The sequence below is a fragment of the Mustela erminea genome, chromosome 4, assembly GCF_009829155.1.
Source record: "Mustela erminea isolate mMusErm1 chromosome 4, mMusErm1.Pri, whole genome shotgun sequence".
NCBI lineage: Eukaryota > Metazoa > Chordata > Mammalia > Carnivora > Mustelidae > Mustela > Mustela erminea.
The window spans coordinates 129,958,761-129,971,844 of NC_045617.1; the positions used below are offsets into that span (position 1 = coordinate 129,958,761).

The following is a 13,084-nucleotide window of genomic DNA, read 5'->3' on the forward strand; positions in this document are numbered from 1 at the left end:
CACAGCAGCTGCTTAGGCAGACATTTGAAAAGGGTAGGTTGTATCTCCTCTGTTCTGACTCTGATTTGTGTTCTTTGACCAGAAGTTTCCTCTGTAATGTGCACGTGATGTTTAGCCTTCAGCAGGGCTGTTCTTGACTGTCTCAGGCTTTGACTGATAAGGGTGCTGTGTATAAGTACGGTGTCAACGGTGCCCTGAGTTCTTTGGTAGCTAGCATCCATGACATCACTAATAAAATGAGCAGTGCCCGTCAGCTGGCCCTTTGGCCATAGACTCAGAGTCCAGCGAGGGCCCTCAGACCTTCTGGGAGAGGAGGAACAGGCTCGCTGAAAAAAGCTGGGCTGCCCCAGCCCAGCTTGGTCATGCAAGAAGAAGAATCTTTGATGGGTCATCACAGCCTTTCCTGAACCTGCACCATGTCCGTGTGTTTCCTCTTGGCAGATCCTAGGTCAGCCCAGCCTTTCCCAGTCCTTCTCTTCAGTGGTAGCTGATCATTTCAGGAAAATAAAATCAGAATTTTAAAATTTTTTCCTGGAGTTGCTGTTTAAAATATTTATCCTTCAAACAAGGATGTTGCCTGACGGATGCATCCTTCGTGAATAATAGCTTGGGCAGCATTGGTTGCCCCTCGGCTTGGGGGAGTGTGTTTCTTCTTAGGATTAGTGGAAGGCTTGATAAGGAGAATCGTAAGACCAAAAAACTTTTCAGACCTGAAGACCTGAAACTCATGAGGGTGGAACCCAGCCGTTGTAAAGATTGTGCTGAACACATTTACGTGTTTCCTGCGCTCCTCCGTGTGTCAGAAGCCACCCACCCCACTGTGCTCGAGCCCGGGCAGTGGCTGTCTTCCCGCACCTGTCCTAATTATAATGTTTTTCTCTCACTATGTCTTCCTAGCCAAATTTTGTCTTCCTTAAACCTAATAAAGCTTGAGTTTCTACCATAGGAGCTGAGAAAACCCTCTTTCCTTACCATTTGAGTAATATTCCTTTCAACTTGATTTTTTTTTTCATTTTTTTTTGTGCCCAGAATCCTGCCTTTCACTCTGTAGTAGCTATATTCGTAACAAATTGCCACAGACTTCATGGCTTAAGACAGTAGGGCTTTATTAGCTTACAACTGTGGAGGTCAAGGACTGAAACCAGTTTAACTGGGCTGAGGTCAAGAGCTGGTTCCCTCTGGAGGCTCTGATGGGAAAATTCCCTCCGTCTTCTGGCTTCCAGAGGCCACCTGCCTCCCTTGACTCGTGGCCCCTTCCTCCCATCACCCAGATTTCTGCCTCTTGCCTCTCATCTCCTCTGACTCTGACGCTCCTGCCCCTGTCTGTCAGGATTCCTTGTGATCACATTGAGCCCACCCCACCACTCACACTCCCCACCTCACGACCCTCAACTTAATCACAGTTGCAGAGTCCCCTCTGCTTGGAAGCAAACAGGTTCCAGGGACGAGGATGCAGACATCTGTGGGGGACCATTCTTTCTCCTGCCCCTGAACAAGAGGAAATACTGAGAGAATCACGTGCTTCAGCAATCTGCTTTGTCTTTCATTTAATTCTTGCCCACTGGCCGGAGCAGTGAACTTGTAAACAAAGCCTAGACCACCAGCGTGTTTCTCCTTGAGCTTGTTCTCTGCTATAGATGTTTTAAGCATCCGGGTGGTGTTTTCCAGTGAGAATCGAAAGCTTGCGAATGGTTACCCATATTGTAGTCTTTGGTCACCCAGCAAATGTCACCTGACTGCCTTTTGATAGATACTTTATAGATACAATACAGGCACTAAAACATTACACATTTCACATATAATTCAGTAACATAAGTAGTATGTACACATTACACATTTTATTTGCATGTATTTTACATGTATTATATGTACATTATATTATATGTACAGATTGTATATTATATATGTACATTGCATTATATGTACAGGCATTTTGTATAATATGTATATAATAATATTTAAAATATATATAAAAATATGTAAAAGCCTTGAAAATTCTTTTCAGCTCTTATCCCTGAGTCCTCTTTTTGTGGGTGTATATCTCCAAAAAATAAAACATAATAGGAAGTGCCCTTTATTACTGTTCAGCTACCAGCTCCCCCTCAGCTTAGAAGTCTGATTCCTGTATCTTTTCAGGGAGAAGACTTTATCTAAATGGGGGCCGAAGAGCTTAAATCATTCTGGCCGAACCCAGATGAAGGATCGCTGGGTGCCGTGAGGGCATCTTTTCCACTCTGCTGCGCTGATCAGATTGTCCAGTCAAGCTTAGGAGAGGAAATGACATGGAAGATCAGATATGGGAAATCACTTAAATATTTGCCCTCCTTTTAGATCACTGAAGTCCACTCCATTTGCGACACAGAGGTTTTAACCAGCAAGAAGTGGGAAGGTGGCAACAGTAGCACTGGTTCTGGCGGTGGGTTGTTGTAGAGTCCTTGCCCGCGTAAATGAGGTTCTGGCGTCAAAGGGATTTTGGTTATTAGTGCTCCATTGGGATTTATATGCATTTAGCTCCATGAAGCCTGAATTGCATTAATGGTTTTTAAAAGCAGAGAATACTGAAAGGGAACACAGAGTCATCTTCAAAAACTGTGTCCAGTTTGTAACTCTGTTTTCAATAAAAGTGAACATTTTGTATGGTCAGTAGTTTGTAAAGGCCCAGTATCACTTTGTGGTTAAGAGCATGGGCTTGGAGGCCAGCTGCCTGGGTTCAGATCTTGGCTTCGCCACTTACTTGCCATGTTGCCCTAGGCAAATTGTTTAGCTTCTCTGTGCCTCCATTTCCACATCTGTGAGATGGGGGAATAATAAGAAACAGTGCCTTCCTCGGGGTTGCCGTGAAGATTATATAAATGAAGGTATAAAGGGACTTAGGACTGTCTGGCACAAAGTTAGTAAACATTGGTGGTTATTACTAAGTTATTATTACTCTGCAGAGATTGGAAGCATGAACACATTTTTACAAGATTTTCATCCCCAATAGTTACAGCCAAATATAACATGTAAATGCTTCAAGGAAGTGAACACTGAGCTATGCAAATGTATCCTTCTGGGGTCTGAGACCGTCATTTAACTACATTTATCTACAGTAATTATCTCCTCGTACACTTGTTTCTTTAAGAAATAATACATCGCCTAGCACTTTATTGTCATAGCTGTGGTGGCATTTACATTGTGTAAACTGGAGGGAAGTTGCCAAGAATTTTCCATTAATGAACTAAATTTTTCCAGAATGAGATAGATACATTGTTAGCAAAATATGTGACTGGGATGTTTGTCAGAAATTTTGGGGGGAGATGCATTTTAGGAGAAATTAAACATTTTCTTCTTCAAGATAAAACCAAGTTGTTAGATCATTTTAACCGCTTGTCAGATTGCTTGATCATCTTTTCCATAGATGCTGCTTGTAAAAAGAGTTCCTGTATGCTCATATCCTATTTCAGATTTGGGTTATTTTTTATTTGAATTACTGCCTCCTGAGCGACCAGGTTACTTGACACTGCTGTTCACCTCTGTTTTATAATTGTTCCCTATAATATTTTGCAATACATTGAGCAATTTTTATGCAAATTGCCAATATTGGACTACAGTTGCTCCTTTATCGTGATCCTTGTTAGCAATACCTGTTACGATTAGCATTATGGGAGATTTCTCATAGTCACATGTGACTTATTGTACTTAGTACGATTGCTTAGTCCTTGGCTTTCCCCAGCTTTTCTCTGCCTGTTTGGGTGTTTAATTATATATTCATCAAATGTGAGACCTGAGAGAAGGATCTTGAAGAGCATATTCTCCTACTGTGTCATTTTACTGTGGAGATTCCTAAACCCAGAGAGATAAGACTTTTCTAGCCAAGACTAATCTGCTAGTTAGAGATCTGCGACTTGATTTTGATTCATCTGGTAACTAAATTAAGGGGATTGAGAAGAGAATCACATTTACACTACATAAAGACCAAAAGGCCTGCCATCTCTTGACGAACTCACAATTTAGAGAGGTGATGGTCAGGTGAATAGATAATTACAGAATTGTCTTCTGCTTTCCAGCCCACTGCTCATTCCCCTACACTGGAGTGCCCCATGTCAGGGTGATGTACTTGTTTGGCAGATACTGTTTTAGCCCATCTACACAGTTGTAAACCAGGCAGCTTGTTTTTGATGCCTATCTTTACATTTATCCAATTCCTTCTTTTTCTATCTGAATCCTCCATCAAAAAACACTAGGAGAGGCACCTGGATGGCTCAGCTGGTTGAGCATCTGACTCTTGGTTTCGGCCTATGTCATGATCTCAGGGTTGTGAAATCAAGCCCCAAGTCAGGCTCCATGCCCAGCACAGAGCTTGCTTGAGATTCTCTCTCTCCCTCTGCCCTTCCCCTATGCTCGCTCTCAGTTGCGCTCTCTCTCTCTCTCAATGAATAAATAAATAAAACCTTAAAACACACACATACACACTCATGAGTGCCTAAGCTATGCCGGACACCAGGGTCACTTCAGTGCTACATAATTGGGAAAGAAAATCATAGTCCTTGGCTTCCAGTAATTTCTAATCCAGTTGAAGGAGAAGGCATATAAAGAATAACGTACAAAGATATGTTAAAAGAACTGTGACACAAATATGACAGGTGCACTGAAGACCGTTTCAGTCCTGCTAAATCCTCCTAAGGCTTTCACAGATATTTCATGTGTTAGTTACTAGAATGAATTTTAAAATGTATCTTCTCAGGGGCAATTACATTTTTAAATGGGTTGGAAACCTTGCTTTCCTATCTTCTCTCTCTTCCTTCTTTCCCTTTCCTTCCTCTTAGGTTGAGGAACGTGTCCAGAATGTGTCATTTCTGAAAGAGGTCTTGCTGGTAGACCTCGCTCTTGCTCCAGAATGAAGCAGCCACCTTCCTTCTTCACCCCACTCTACAAAGAGAATGCCACTTACCAATCCTGCACTCCCTCCGTCACAGTGTGGTTACCACCTTCATTCAGTGGTCCGTTCCTTCATTATGTATTTCACCTAAGTATCATTCACCTAAATGTCTACTGTGTGCCAGGCACTGTAGTTACAATAGAAAGCAAAAACAGACAGGCCTGATATTTGTGAAGAGCTTCCAGTTGAGACTAGATGGAGAAACTAAATTATAAAATTACATATAAATGTGGATGCCTGGTTGACTCGGTTGTTAAGCATCTGCCTTCAGCTCAGGTCATGATCCCAGGGTTCTGGGATTGAGCCCTGCTCATCGGGAAGCCTGCTTCTTCCTCTCCCACTCCCCCTGCTTGTGTTCCCTCTCTCCCTGTCAAATAAATAAATAAATAAAATCTTAATAAAAATTACATGTAAATGTGAAATGACAACTTGGTTAAGTGTTATCAGTATGGTGTTTTAAGAATAGCTAAACATTGGGATCAAGGTTGTGTGTGAGGTGGGAAAGAAAAGAACATTCGAAGCTGAGGAACAGTGCTGGCAAAGGTCTGGCAGGAAAAACATGATGCATCAGGGACCCAATAAGAAGGCCAGTATAGCTGAACAAAAGGGGAAATGTGATAACGAGGCAGTGGAAGTAGGTACAGCCAGACCATGCTAAGCCTTATTGGCTGTGTAGAGATGTCTCACTTTATCAAGAGTGACAGGAAGCCCCAAAATGTTTTAAACAAAGCCATTTTACATGATTTGATTTGCTTTGCAAAAAGACGTTTTCTGGCCACTCTGTGGAGAATAGATTGGAAGGGGAAAGTGGGACCACCGGACCAAGATGAGGTTATTGCCAGAGCTACACTAGAGGTGATGGTAGCTGGGACTATGGTTATGGCCAAGGGGGTGAGGGAAGTGAACAGAGCCTTCCGGAATTTGCTACTTCATTGACTGTGAGGACACATAATAGATGACACCAAGTGTCTGACTTACGGAACTGGACAGACAGTGTTGCCATTTGTTGATAAAATGGACATCAGCAGTCAAGATTTAGGTTTGAACACATCGACCTTGAAGTTCACCTGAGATGCTGAGGTAAACATGTTGCACAGGTAGTTTGAAATAGTCTGGACCCGGGAGACATGGGGACTAGAATATACATTTGTGGGTATAATCTTCATTTAGGATATAATTGATACTGAGGGTGTGGAGAAGACTGACTAGAAGAATGGAGTGAGGATAACAAGGGACTTCGGGTGAATCTGGAGGGAACTCAGGCATTCAGTGACCAGGTATAAGTTAACAAACCTGAAGAGGAATAGGCAGAGCTGGAGAAGTGAGAGAGCCAGGGCATGTGGGTTGTGGAAGCCAAGGGATGTGTGCATTTCAAGGTAATGAGGGTAGCCAACATACCGCAACACATCAGAAGACTAATGACTAACAAAAGGTCATTGTATTTAGGCTTACACCGGAGTCTTTGGTGAAGTTAGTGAACATGAGCACTCTGGGGAGGTAGAGGCAAAGTTAAAGTGGATTGAGGAAAAGGTAGGATGAGAGGAAACGGAAACAGTGAGTAGAGACAACTCAAGAGGGAAGCAGAGAGGCAAGGTTGTAGTTGGAGGGGTTGCACAGGTCAAGGAAAGTTCTGGAAGAAAGTAGTAAACTTCAGTGTGTTTAGAAGTTAACAGAAAAACACCAGGGTTGGACCCCAATATAAAGTATGGACTTAGGTGAGAAGGATGTGTCAGTGTAGGGTGCTCTGTTGTAACAAATGTAGCCTCTGTCAGGGGGCGCTGATTGTGGGGAGCAGGGAGTATATGGGAAATCTCTGCGCCTACCTCGCCATTTTACTGTGAACCCAAAACTCCTCTAAGAAATAGAGTCTATTAGAAAGTCAATAGAAAGATCCGGTAGAGAAGGAGAGAATGATTATATGCAGGAAGAAGAGAAAAAGGGGATACCGAGTGGTGCATTGTTCTTGAGAAAAGGCAGGACCTCATGGTACCCAAAGCTGAGTGAAGGAGGTGAACAGAGTTGACCTTGGAAAGGAGAGACAGACACTACCGACTTCTCAATTCAGCAATTAGAAATTGCTGGAGTTCCCACCTGAGTGGCTTCTCTTTGCTCTGTGAAGTAAGTGGGAGGGCTTTCTTGAAGATGAATGAGGAAGTGGTCAGGTCAGGGTGGTTTGAGGATAATGGAGAACATTTGAAATAGCCTGGCGGAGTGGAGAAGCCAGGCTGTGTGTGCCGGGTGCCGTGAACGGGGGTGAGTGAGCCTGCTCTCCAGAGCCTTCCTACGGGTCTCACATTACCGACACAGGCCAACCCAGCCTCCTTCCTTCTTTGGGAAGCCTTTTGCCGAACTGATCTCTTGAAGTTAGCGTGTTCAACTGGACAGAAAGCTATTTTACATTGAAGAAAGGAAAAATGTTTTTATTGTTCTGCTTAGATTTCCTAGTTGGGCTTATGTTTGACATGGACCCAGGCCACTGTAATTTTTTACAAAATTTTTACCATGGGTTATCCTGCCTCAAGATGTTTTTAAATTCACAACATTTTTCCCCCTCAATATTCTCTTCTTCTCCCGGCTCTTTATTACAGACCGTATTTTTCATTTGTTACGTGTCCCCGTTGCTTACAGTGTTATTGCTGCTGTTCTATATGCATATTATTACTTTAGTTTTGCAGGGACTTCCCTGTGAATAGCAGAATGTAATTTATGAAATATGACAATCATCGTCGTAACACCTGTGCGCTCTGTGTTAACCGCACGCCGGCAGCTACGTGCAAGTAGTTAGCCACACTGCCAGCTTCCAGAACTTGGTGCTGCCCCCTCTGGCCTTTACTGTTTGAACTGATTTAGGAGCAAGTGTATTTAGGTTAGTTGAAACATGTGTCAAGACACGTAATTCTACTTTTAGCTATTAGTCAAAATTACGATTCTAATAAAGGAATGCTAATTAGTTAACTTTCCAGGTTCTTTCGTGAGAAGCTAGCAATGTGTAACTGGCATGGCAGTGGTCAAAAGGGGAGATCCTCAGGGGAGACTGGCTAAGTCTGAATGTTGGCCACGTGTGCCCCTGGGCAGGTTATAACTTCTTTGTGCTCCCTTTTTACTTCTATATAAAAGAAGCCTAATACTACCCATCTCGTGTGATTATTATAAGGACTGAAAGAGTTAATTTACCTAAAACAATGCCTGACACATCATAAGCACTTAATAGACTCTAGCTGTGGGGCGCCTGGGTGGCTCAGTGGTTAGGCGTCTACCTTCAGCTCAGGTCATGAGCCTCGGGTCCTGGGATCGAGTCCTGCATTAGGCTCCCTGCTCAGTGGGGAGTCTGCCTCTCCCTCTCCTCCACGCCTCCTCCTTTCCCTTTGTCCCTCCCCACCACCGACTCATGCTCACATGTTCTGTCTTCTCTCGAATAAATAAATAAAGCCTTCTTAAAAAATAGAGTCTAGCTGTTATTGTAGATACTAGAATGTGCTTCCGAAGTCTCTTATCTTCTACCGCCTCCTCTTGTTGGCGGTTCTGTGTAGGAGACACTTCGTTTTCATCACATGCAGCTTTGAAATTAGGTTACTGTAGGCCCAGTTTTTCAGTGTCTCAATTAATATGACCTCTAGTAATAAGATTGTGTATTATCAATCTTAATTTATCATTGCTCATATATACAATCTGCAGTATTTATTCCCTTTGTTTTAAAGACACCCTCCCAGGGGGCCCCACATGGCTCTCAGAGACAGGGAATAGCTCCAGCCAGCCTGGTACAGATAAGAAACATACCTTTTCAGCTCTTTTAAATTATGTGGCAGAGGAATCAGATGATTGAACTTTCTAGAAAACGTTCTTCCTAAGTCTGTTTGGATGGAATCATTTGCTGTAAAGATCCAGTGTTATTCAGAGCCACTCTGCTCCCTTAATTGAAAAGCTCTGACATTGACATTGAAGGGAGATTGCCTTTGGGCCCACCAGCAGACAGCTTTCTATAGCGTCTTGTATTGTTAATGATTCAGAGAATGTTTTCCAATGAGATCAGAAGCAACCCACTAACGAAAAAGTGGAGAGAACTTAAGAGCTTAAAAGAGCAGACAAGAGGGATGTGAGAAAACCTAAAAAAAGACAAAACCTAGTGTGGAAGAAGGGGCGGGGCTAGTTCCATGGCAAATTTGTCATTCGTCCCAGCCCAGCGACTCAGAAAATTTGTTCCAGTAGGAAGAGAGGTGACAAGTAATCCTGTCGTAAAGGACGGTGAAGATGTCTCGGACATGATGTGAGGGAAGCCAGAGACAGATCTGGAGTGAATTTGGACCAGGTCCTGCCCTATAGATCTCGAGAAAAGATGACCCCAGCACTGCTGTTGTTTGCTCCCGGGCCATGTCAGTGTGTCTGCTGGGGGCACACAGGACGAGCTGTCCACGTGCTGCCGGCACCATATGCCCTGCAGGTGCTCACAGGTCCCTGCGGGAACATGGCTTTGTTCCCAGCCCAGAGCTACCGTCTTCCTCCACCTTCCTCAGCCTTCCTCAGCGGGACCCACTGCTGACAGCTCAGCCGTGGAAGTGCAGACCGAACACAAATTAAGTGGCAGTCTTGGGATTCTAAAGAAAAAGGGAAACTTTTTCATTTTAGAAATGAAAAACGTAATGTCTGCTATGTCAAGTCACTGTATGTCCCCTGAAATGGCTTCATCTCTATGCTAATTTCATACTGAAAATAGAAACTCTCCTGCACTGGAAGAGGAGAGAAGGAGCTGGAAATCAAAGATACCAGAGTGGCTAAGAGCCAAGTAGGCTCCTTCAACTCAGTCCCACTGAGAAAAGGTTGTCTAGGCTGAGCTGGTGCTCGAGACCACCAGCATTGCACTGAGGGCCACACTGGGGAACCAAGGGCATCACCTCTCACCTGGCAAATGAGCCCCCAAACCCCAGTCATGGATTCGTGAGCCCGAGAGTCTGCATGTGTCTCCTGAGTCTTCCACCAGTGATTTCCCTGGCATATCCACAGCCCCAAACTGATTTCCCCCACTTCTCTTTTAAATGAATATTAATTCCTAAAAAGCATCATCTGAAAATCACAAAGTAACCCTTAATTCCATGGCTGTAGATTCTTTGAATGAGGGACATTGTATTATGTTTAGCTCTGGACTTGTCTGCTTCTCTCAGTAGAACATGAGATGTTGAGGACGGGAACCTCATCTCTGTCCCTTTAGCACTAATGTGGGTTCTTCCTCGGAGCAGACACTTATTATATTATACACTTGTTGAATTTTATAACTATGATCTCTGGAGATTCCCAAGGGTCTATCCCCTTGTTGTTCAAGGGCAGTTGGACATTTTCACTGCTTTTTAACTGGCTTCCCACAGACACCTCTCTGTCAGTTTGGTCCTGCCAGTTCTCTTGACCTACTTTTCTGTATCCCTTTGTATATGATGATACTGGCTTTTTGTTTTATTTATGTTGTTTTAAAGAGACAATCCATAATGAAGAGGGAGTACACTTCTAAGTGTACTGGACTAAGATCAGTAGGAAAAAGTACGAGAGATTGATCTCAGCTCCATACAAGCAGCTTTCTAATGACGGGGGCTGTCTAAGAAGGACCAAGAATGTGTTCGAGCAGAAGCTGGGTGGTCACATAAGACAATGCTCACCCTGAGATTCAGCGGGCTAGGTTTCTGACTGATGACTGACCTTGAGGACCCTCTCAGCCTTACTATCTGGCTCCTCAGCTGACAGATGGCAGCGGAGGAGATGGGCAGAGGGATAGGAGGCCGTGTTGCTTGAGCCCATGGGGCCCAGCTTCGAGAATGCACAGAGAATGCTGACTGGGCAGGCATGCTGGGACCATAATGCAGCTTGTCTTCAAAGCGGGAAGAATTTCTTGGAGACTTAGTACTCACACACTCCTGAGGGATTTGAGATGAGAGTGTCAAGGAGACACAGGGGCGTGGATTTGTGTGTCCGTGGTGGTTTCTGTCTGCTTGATAATAAGGCTTTAAGCTTTATGTTTCTGTTGTATTCATTTCCCCCTCCTATTAGGATGTCTGAACCAGAAACATGCAGCCCTGGACAGGCATTTTAGTGACCTAGAATAGAGAAAAGTACATTATAAACAGTTTTGGAGACGTAAGGGACTAAAATGTGTTTAGCCATTTGGAAAGATAATGGAAATTGTGCTTCTTTCTTTTAACTACTTCCTTTGAAGTGTAACTATATAGTATTGCCTTTTTAATTCTTTCACAAAACAGGCCCTGGCAGAATTCAAGTGGTAAAGGAAAAGCTAGTCACTAGCCAGCTGCAGGGTGACAACTCAGCAGAAGGAGAGAGCTTCCTGTTTCTGCCTATGGCAGCCCCACCCTTCGGAACAGAAGGAGATGGTGACATGGCAGGGTGTCGTGAGGGATCTGGAAAGACGTGGCTGTAATTGTAGAGGCGTTGACATTGAAGAGACCCAAAAAGGAGCGGTGCATCTGGCCCCCTGGTAGGACCCAGAGGTGGAAAGGCAGGTTCATAGCCATAGAAGGTCAAGGACGCTGTACTTGAAAAGGCTCTGGTGATGATTGAATCACTGAACTCAGTTAACCCCCAGATCCCGGGTACCTCGCATGTGTTATGCTCTGAAGTAGGCACGGTGAGGTATGCAGAGAGGAATGCCATAACTCCCTCTACTAACTTAACACGTTCGTCCTAAGCGGCGGCGATTTGTTGGAAGAGCGAGAAAGAGCGAAGCACATGAATGTGCTCAGGAAACACTTGCTGGTTAACAGCCACTGCGGGTCCTGGAATGCGCGTTGAGTTGGACGACATGCCAGTGCAAATGCTCCGTGAGTGCTCTTTTCCTAACAAGACAGCAGCCCGCCCAAGTGGGCCAGGACAGTGCTGAGTCTTCCCCTGGACAGTACCAGGAGCTCCAGGCAGCTTGCTGGTGGAAAGGGCAAAAATTTAATCAATATTTAATGCCTGGTGGAGATTTGCCACGTATTATACATATGCAGTGCTAGACACTGAAGATACAAAAACAGACAAAAATAATCAAACTGCAATTAAGATCGTGACCACCAAAACCAAAATCTGGGGAGAAGAAGGAGGAGGGATCTTTTGATTTTAAAGATAGCCCCTGAAAAATAGTCAGTACCAGTCACAGAGCCAGCAGCTGAATCCATAGAATTAATAGGATGTCAGAACCAGATGACCCCTTAGATCTGTTCGAATCTGTTATTTTACAAACAGGGAAATGGAGACTCAGCGAGGAGAGGCGAAGTCATCAGCCACGTTTAGTTTGCATTTTCTTTTTGTCTGTGTTTACAGTAGGTAAATGCACCTTAACTTTTGTGGGTTGATGAAGACAGATGCTCTCTCTTCTTCAACTGTGTTGGCTGCTGGTGACCACCTCCTCGAGCAAGAGAAGCTCTTTCTGACACTGATGAGGAATTATGCCTGTGGTGTGTGAGTTTCCTGAGCTGCTGAGCTTTGTCTCCAGTCCCCTGCTTTATTGTTTCCTGGCACACGCCGCTTTCATGCCCACCATCAGAGAGTTTCTCTCCACTGTTCCTCGGCCCCACTCCTTCAGAAGTCTCTGTACACTGACAAAAAATAGTTGGTCTGAAAACAGATGAGAGGTTTTTTAAATTTGGCTTTTTTTCCCCCAAGGGATGATGTAGGGCTCAGTAGCTTCAGTTCTGTTGAATTTCACTTCTAAATGGTGATGACTTGTATATAAGATGGACTTTATTTCCTGTTTTATTTGAATTTGATACGCAGCCACATTAGCAAATATTTAATTTATGCTCGCTCTCATCCTGTTGGGCATCGGCAGCTAATGTTAATGACGCCGCACCAGTTTCAGCCTGGGAGTGACTTACCCAGATGTCTGTACGATACCGAAGCAGCCGGTCGATTGTTTCCGGCAGATAGAGAGATCAGCGGGAAAAGAACCCCCAAAACTGAACTAAATGAATTGATTTTTGAGGTAGCTTTTACTGCTTGATTCAGGCAAAACTTTTCATCTTTTATTCGTCATTTAGAAACAGCTGAAGCAAAAATGTATGGCTTCAAAGACATATCCAAGTCCGAATCCTGATTTTACCTTCTAGGTACTCTCTGCCTTGACCAAGTTACTGAACTTCTCTGGGCTTCAGGGTTTCCACTTGTAAAAATAGGGATCCTAACAGTCAC

General features: G+C 44.0%; 1 protein-coding gene across 6 annotated transcripts in view; it reads left to right on the plus strand.

Annotated features, from left to right (window-relative positions):
* Positions 1-13,084, plus strand: part of FARS2 (phenylalanyl-tRNA synthetase 2, mitochondrial) — a 522,892-nt gene that overhangs the window by 415,442 nt on the left and 94,366 nt on the right. Inside the window, exon 6 of one of the 6 annotated variants that reach the window (XM_032341011.1) lies at positions 4,806-5,186. The exons of the other annotated variants lie outside the window; for them this stretch is intronic. Within the exon in view, the coding sequence (XP_032196902.1) occupies positions 4,806-4,839 (34 nt within the window). The 3' untranslated portion in view covers positions 4,840-5,186. Of the gene's footprint in view, positions 1-4,805; positions 5,187-13,084 lie in introns of those variants that run through there. 6 annotated transcript variants of the gene reach the window in all.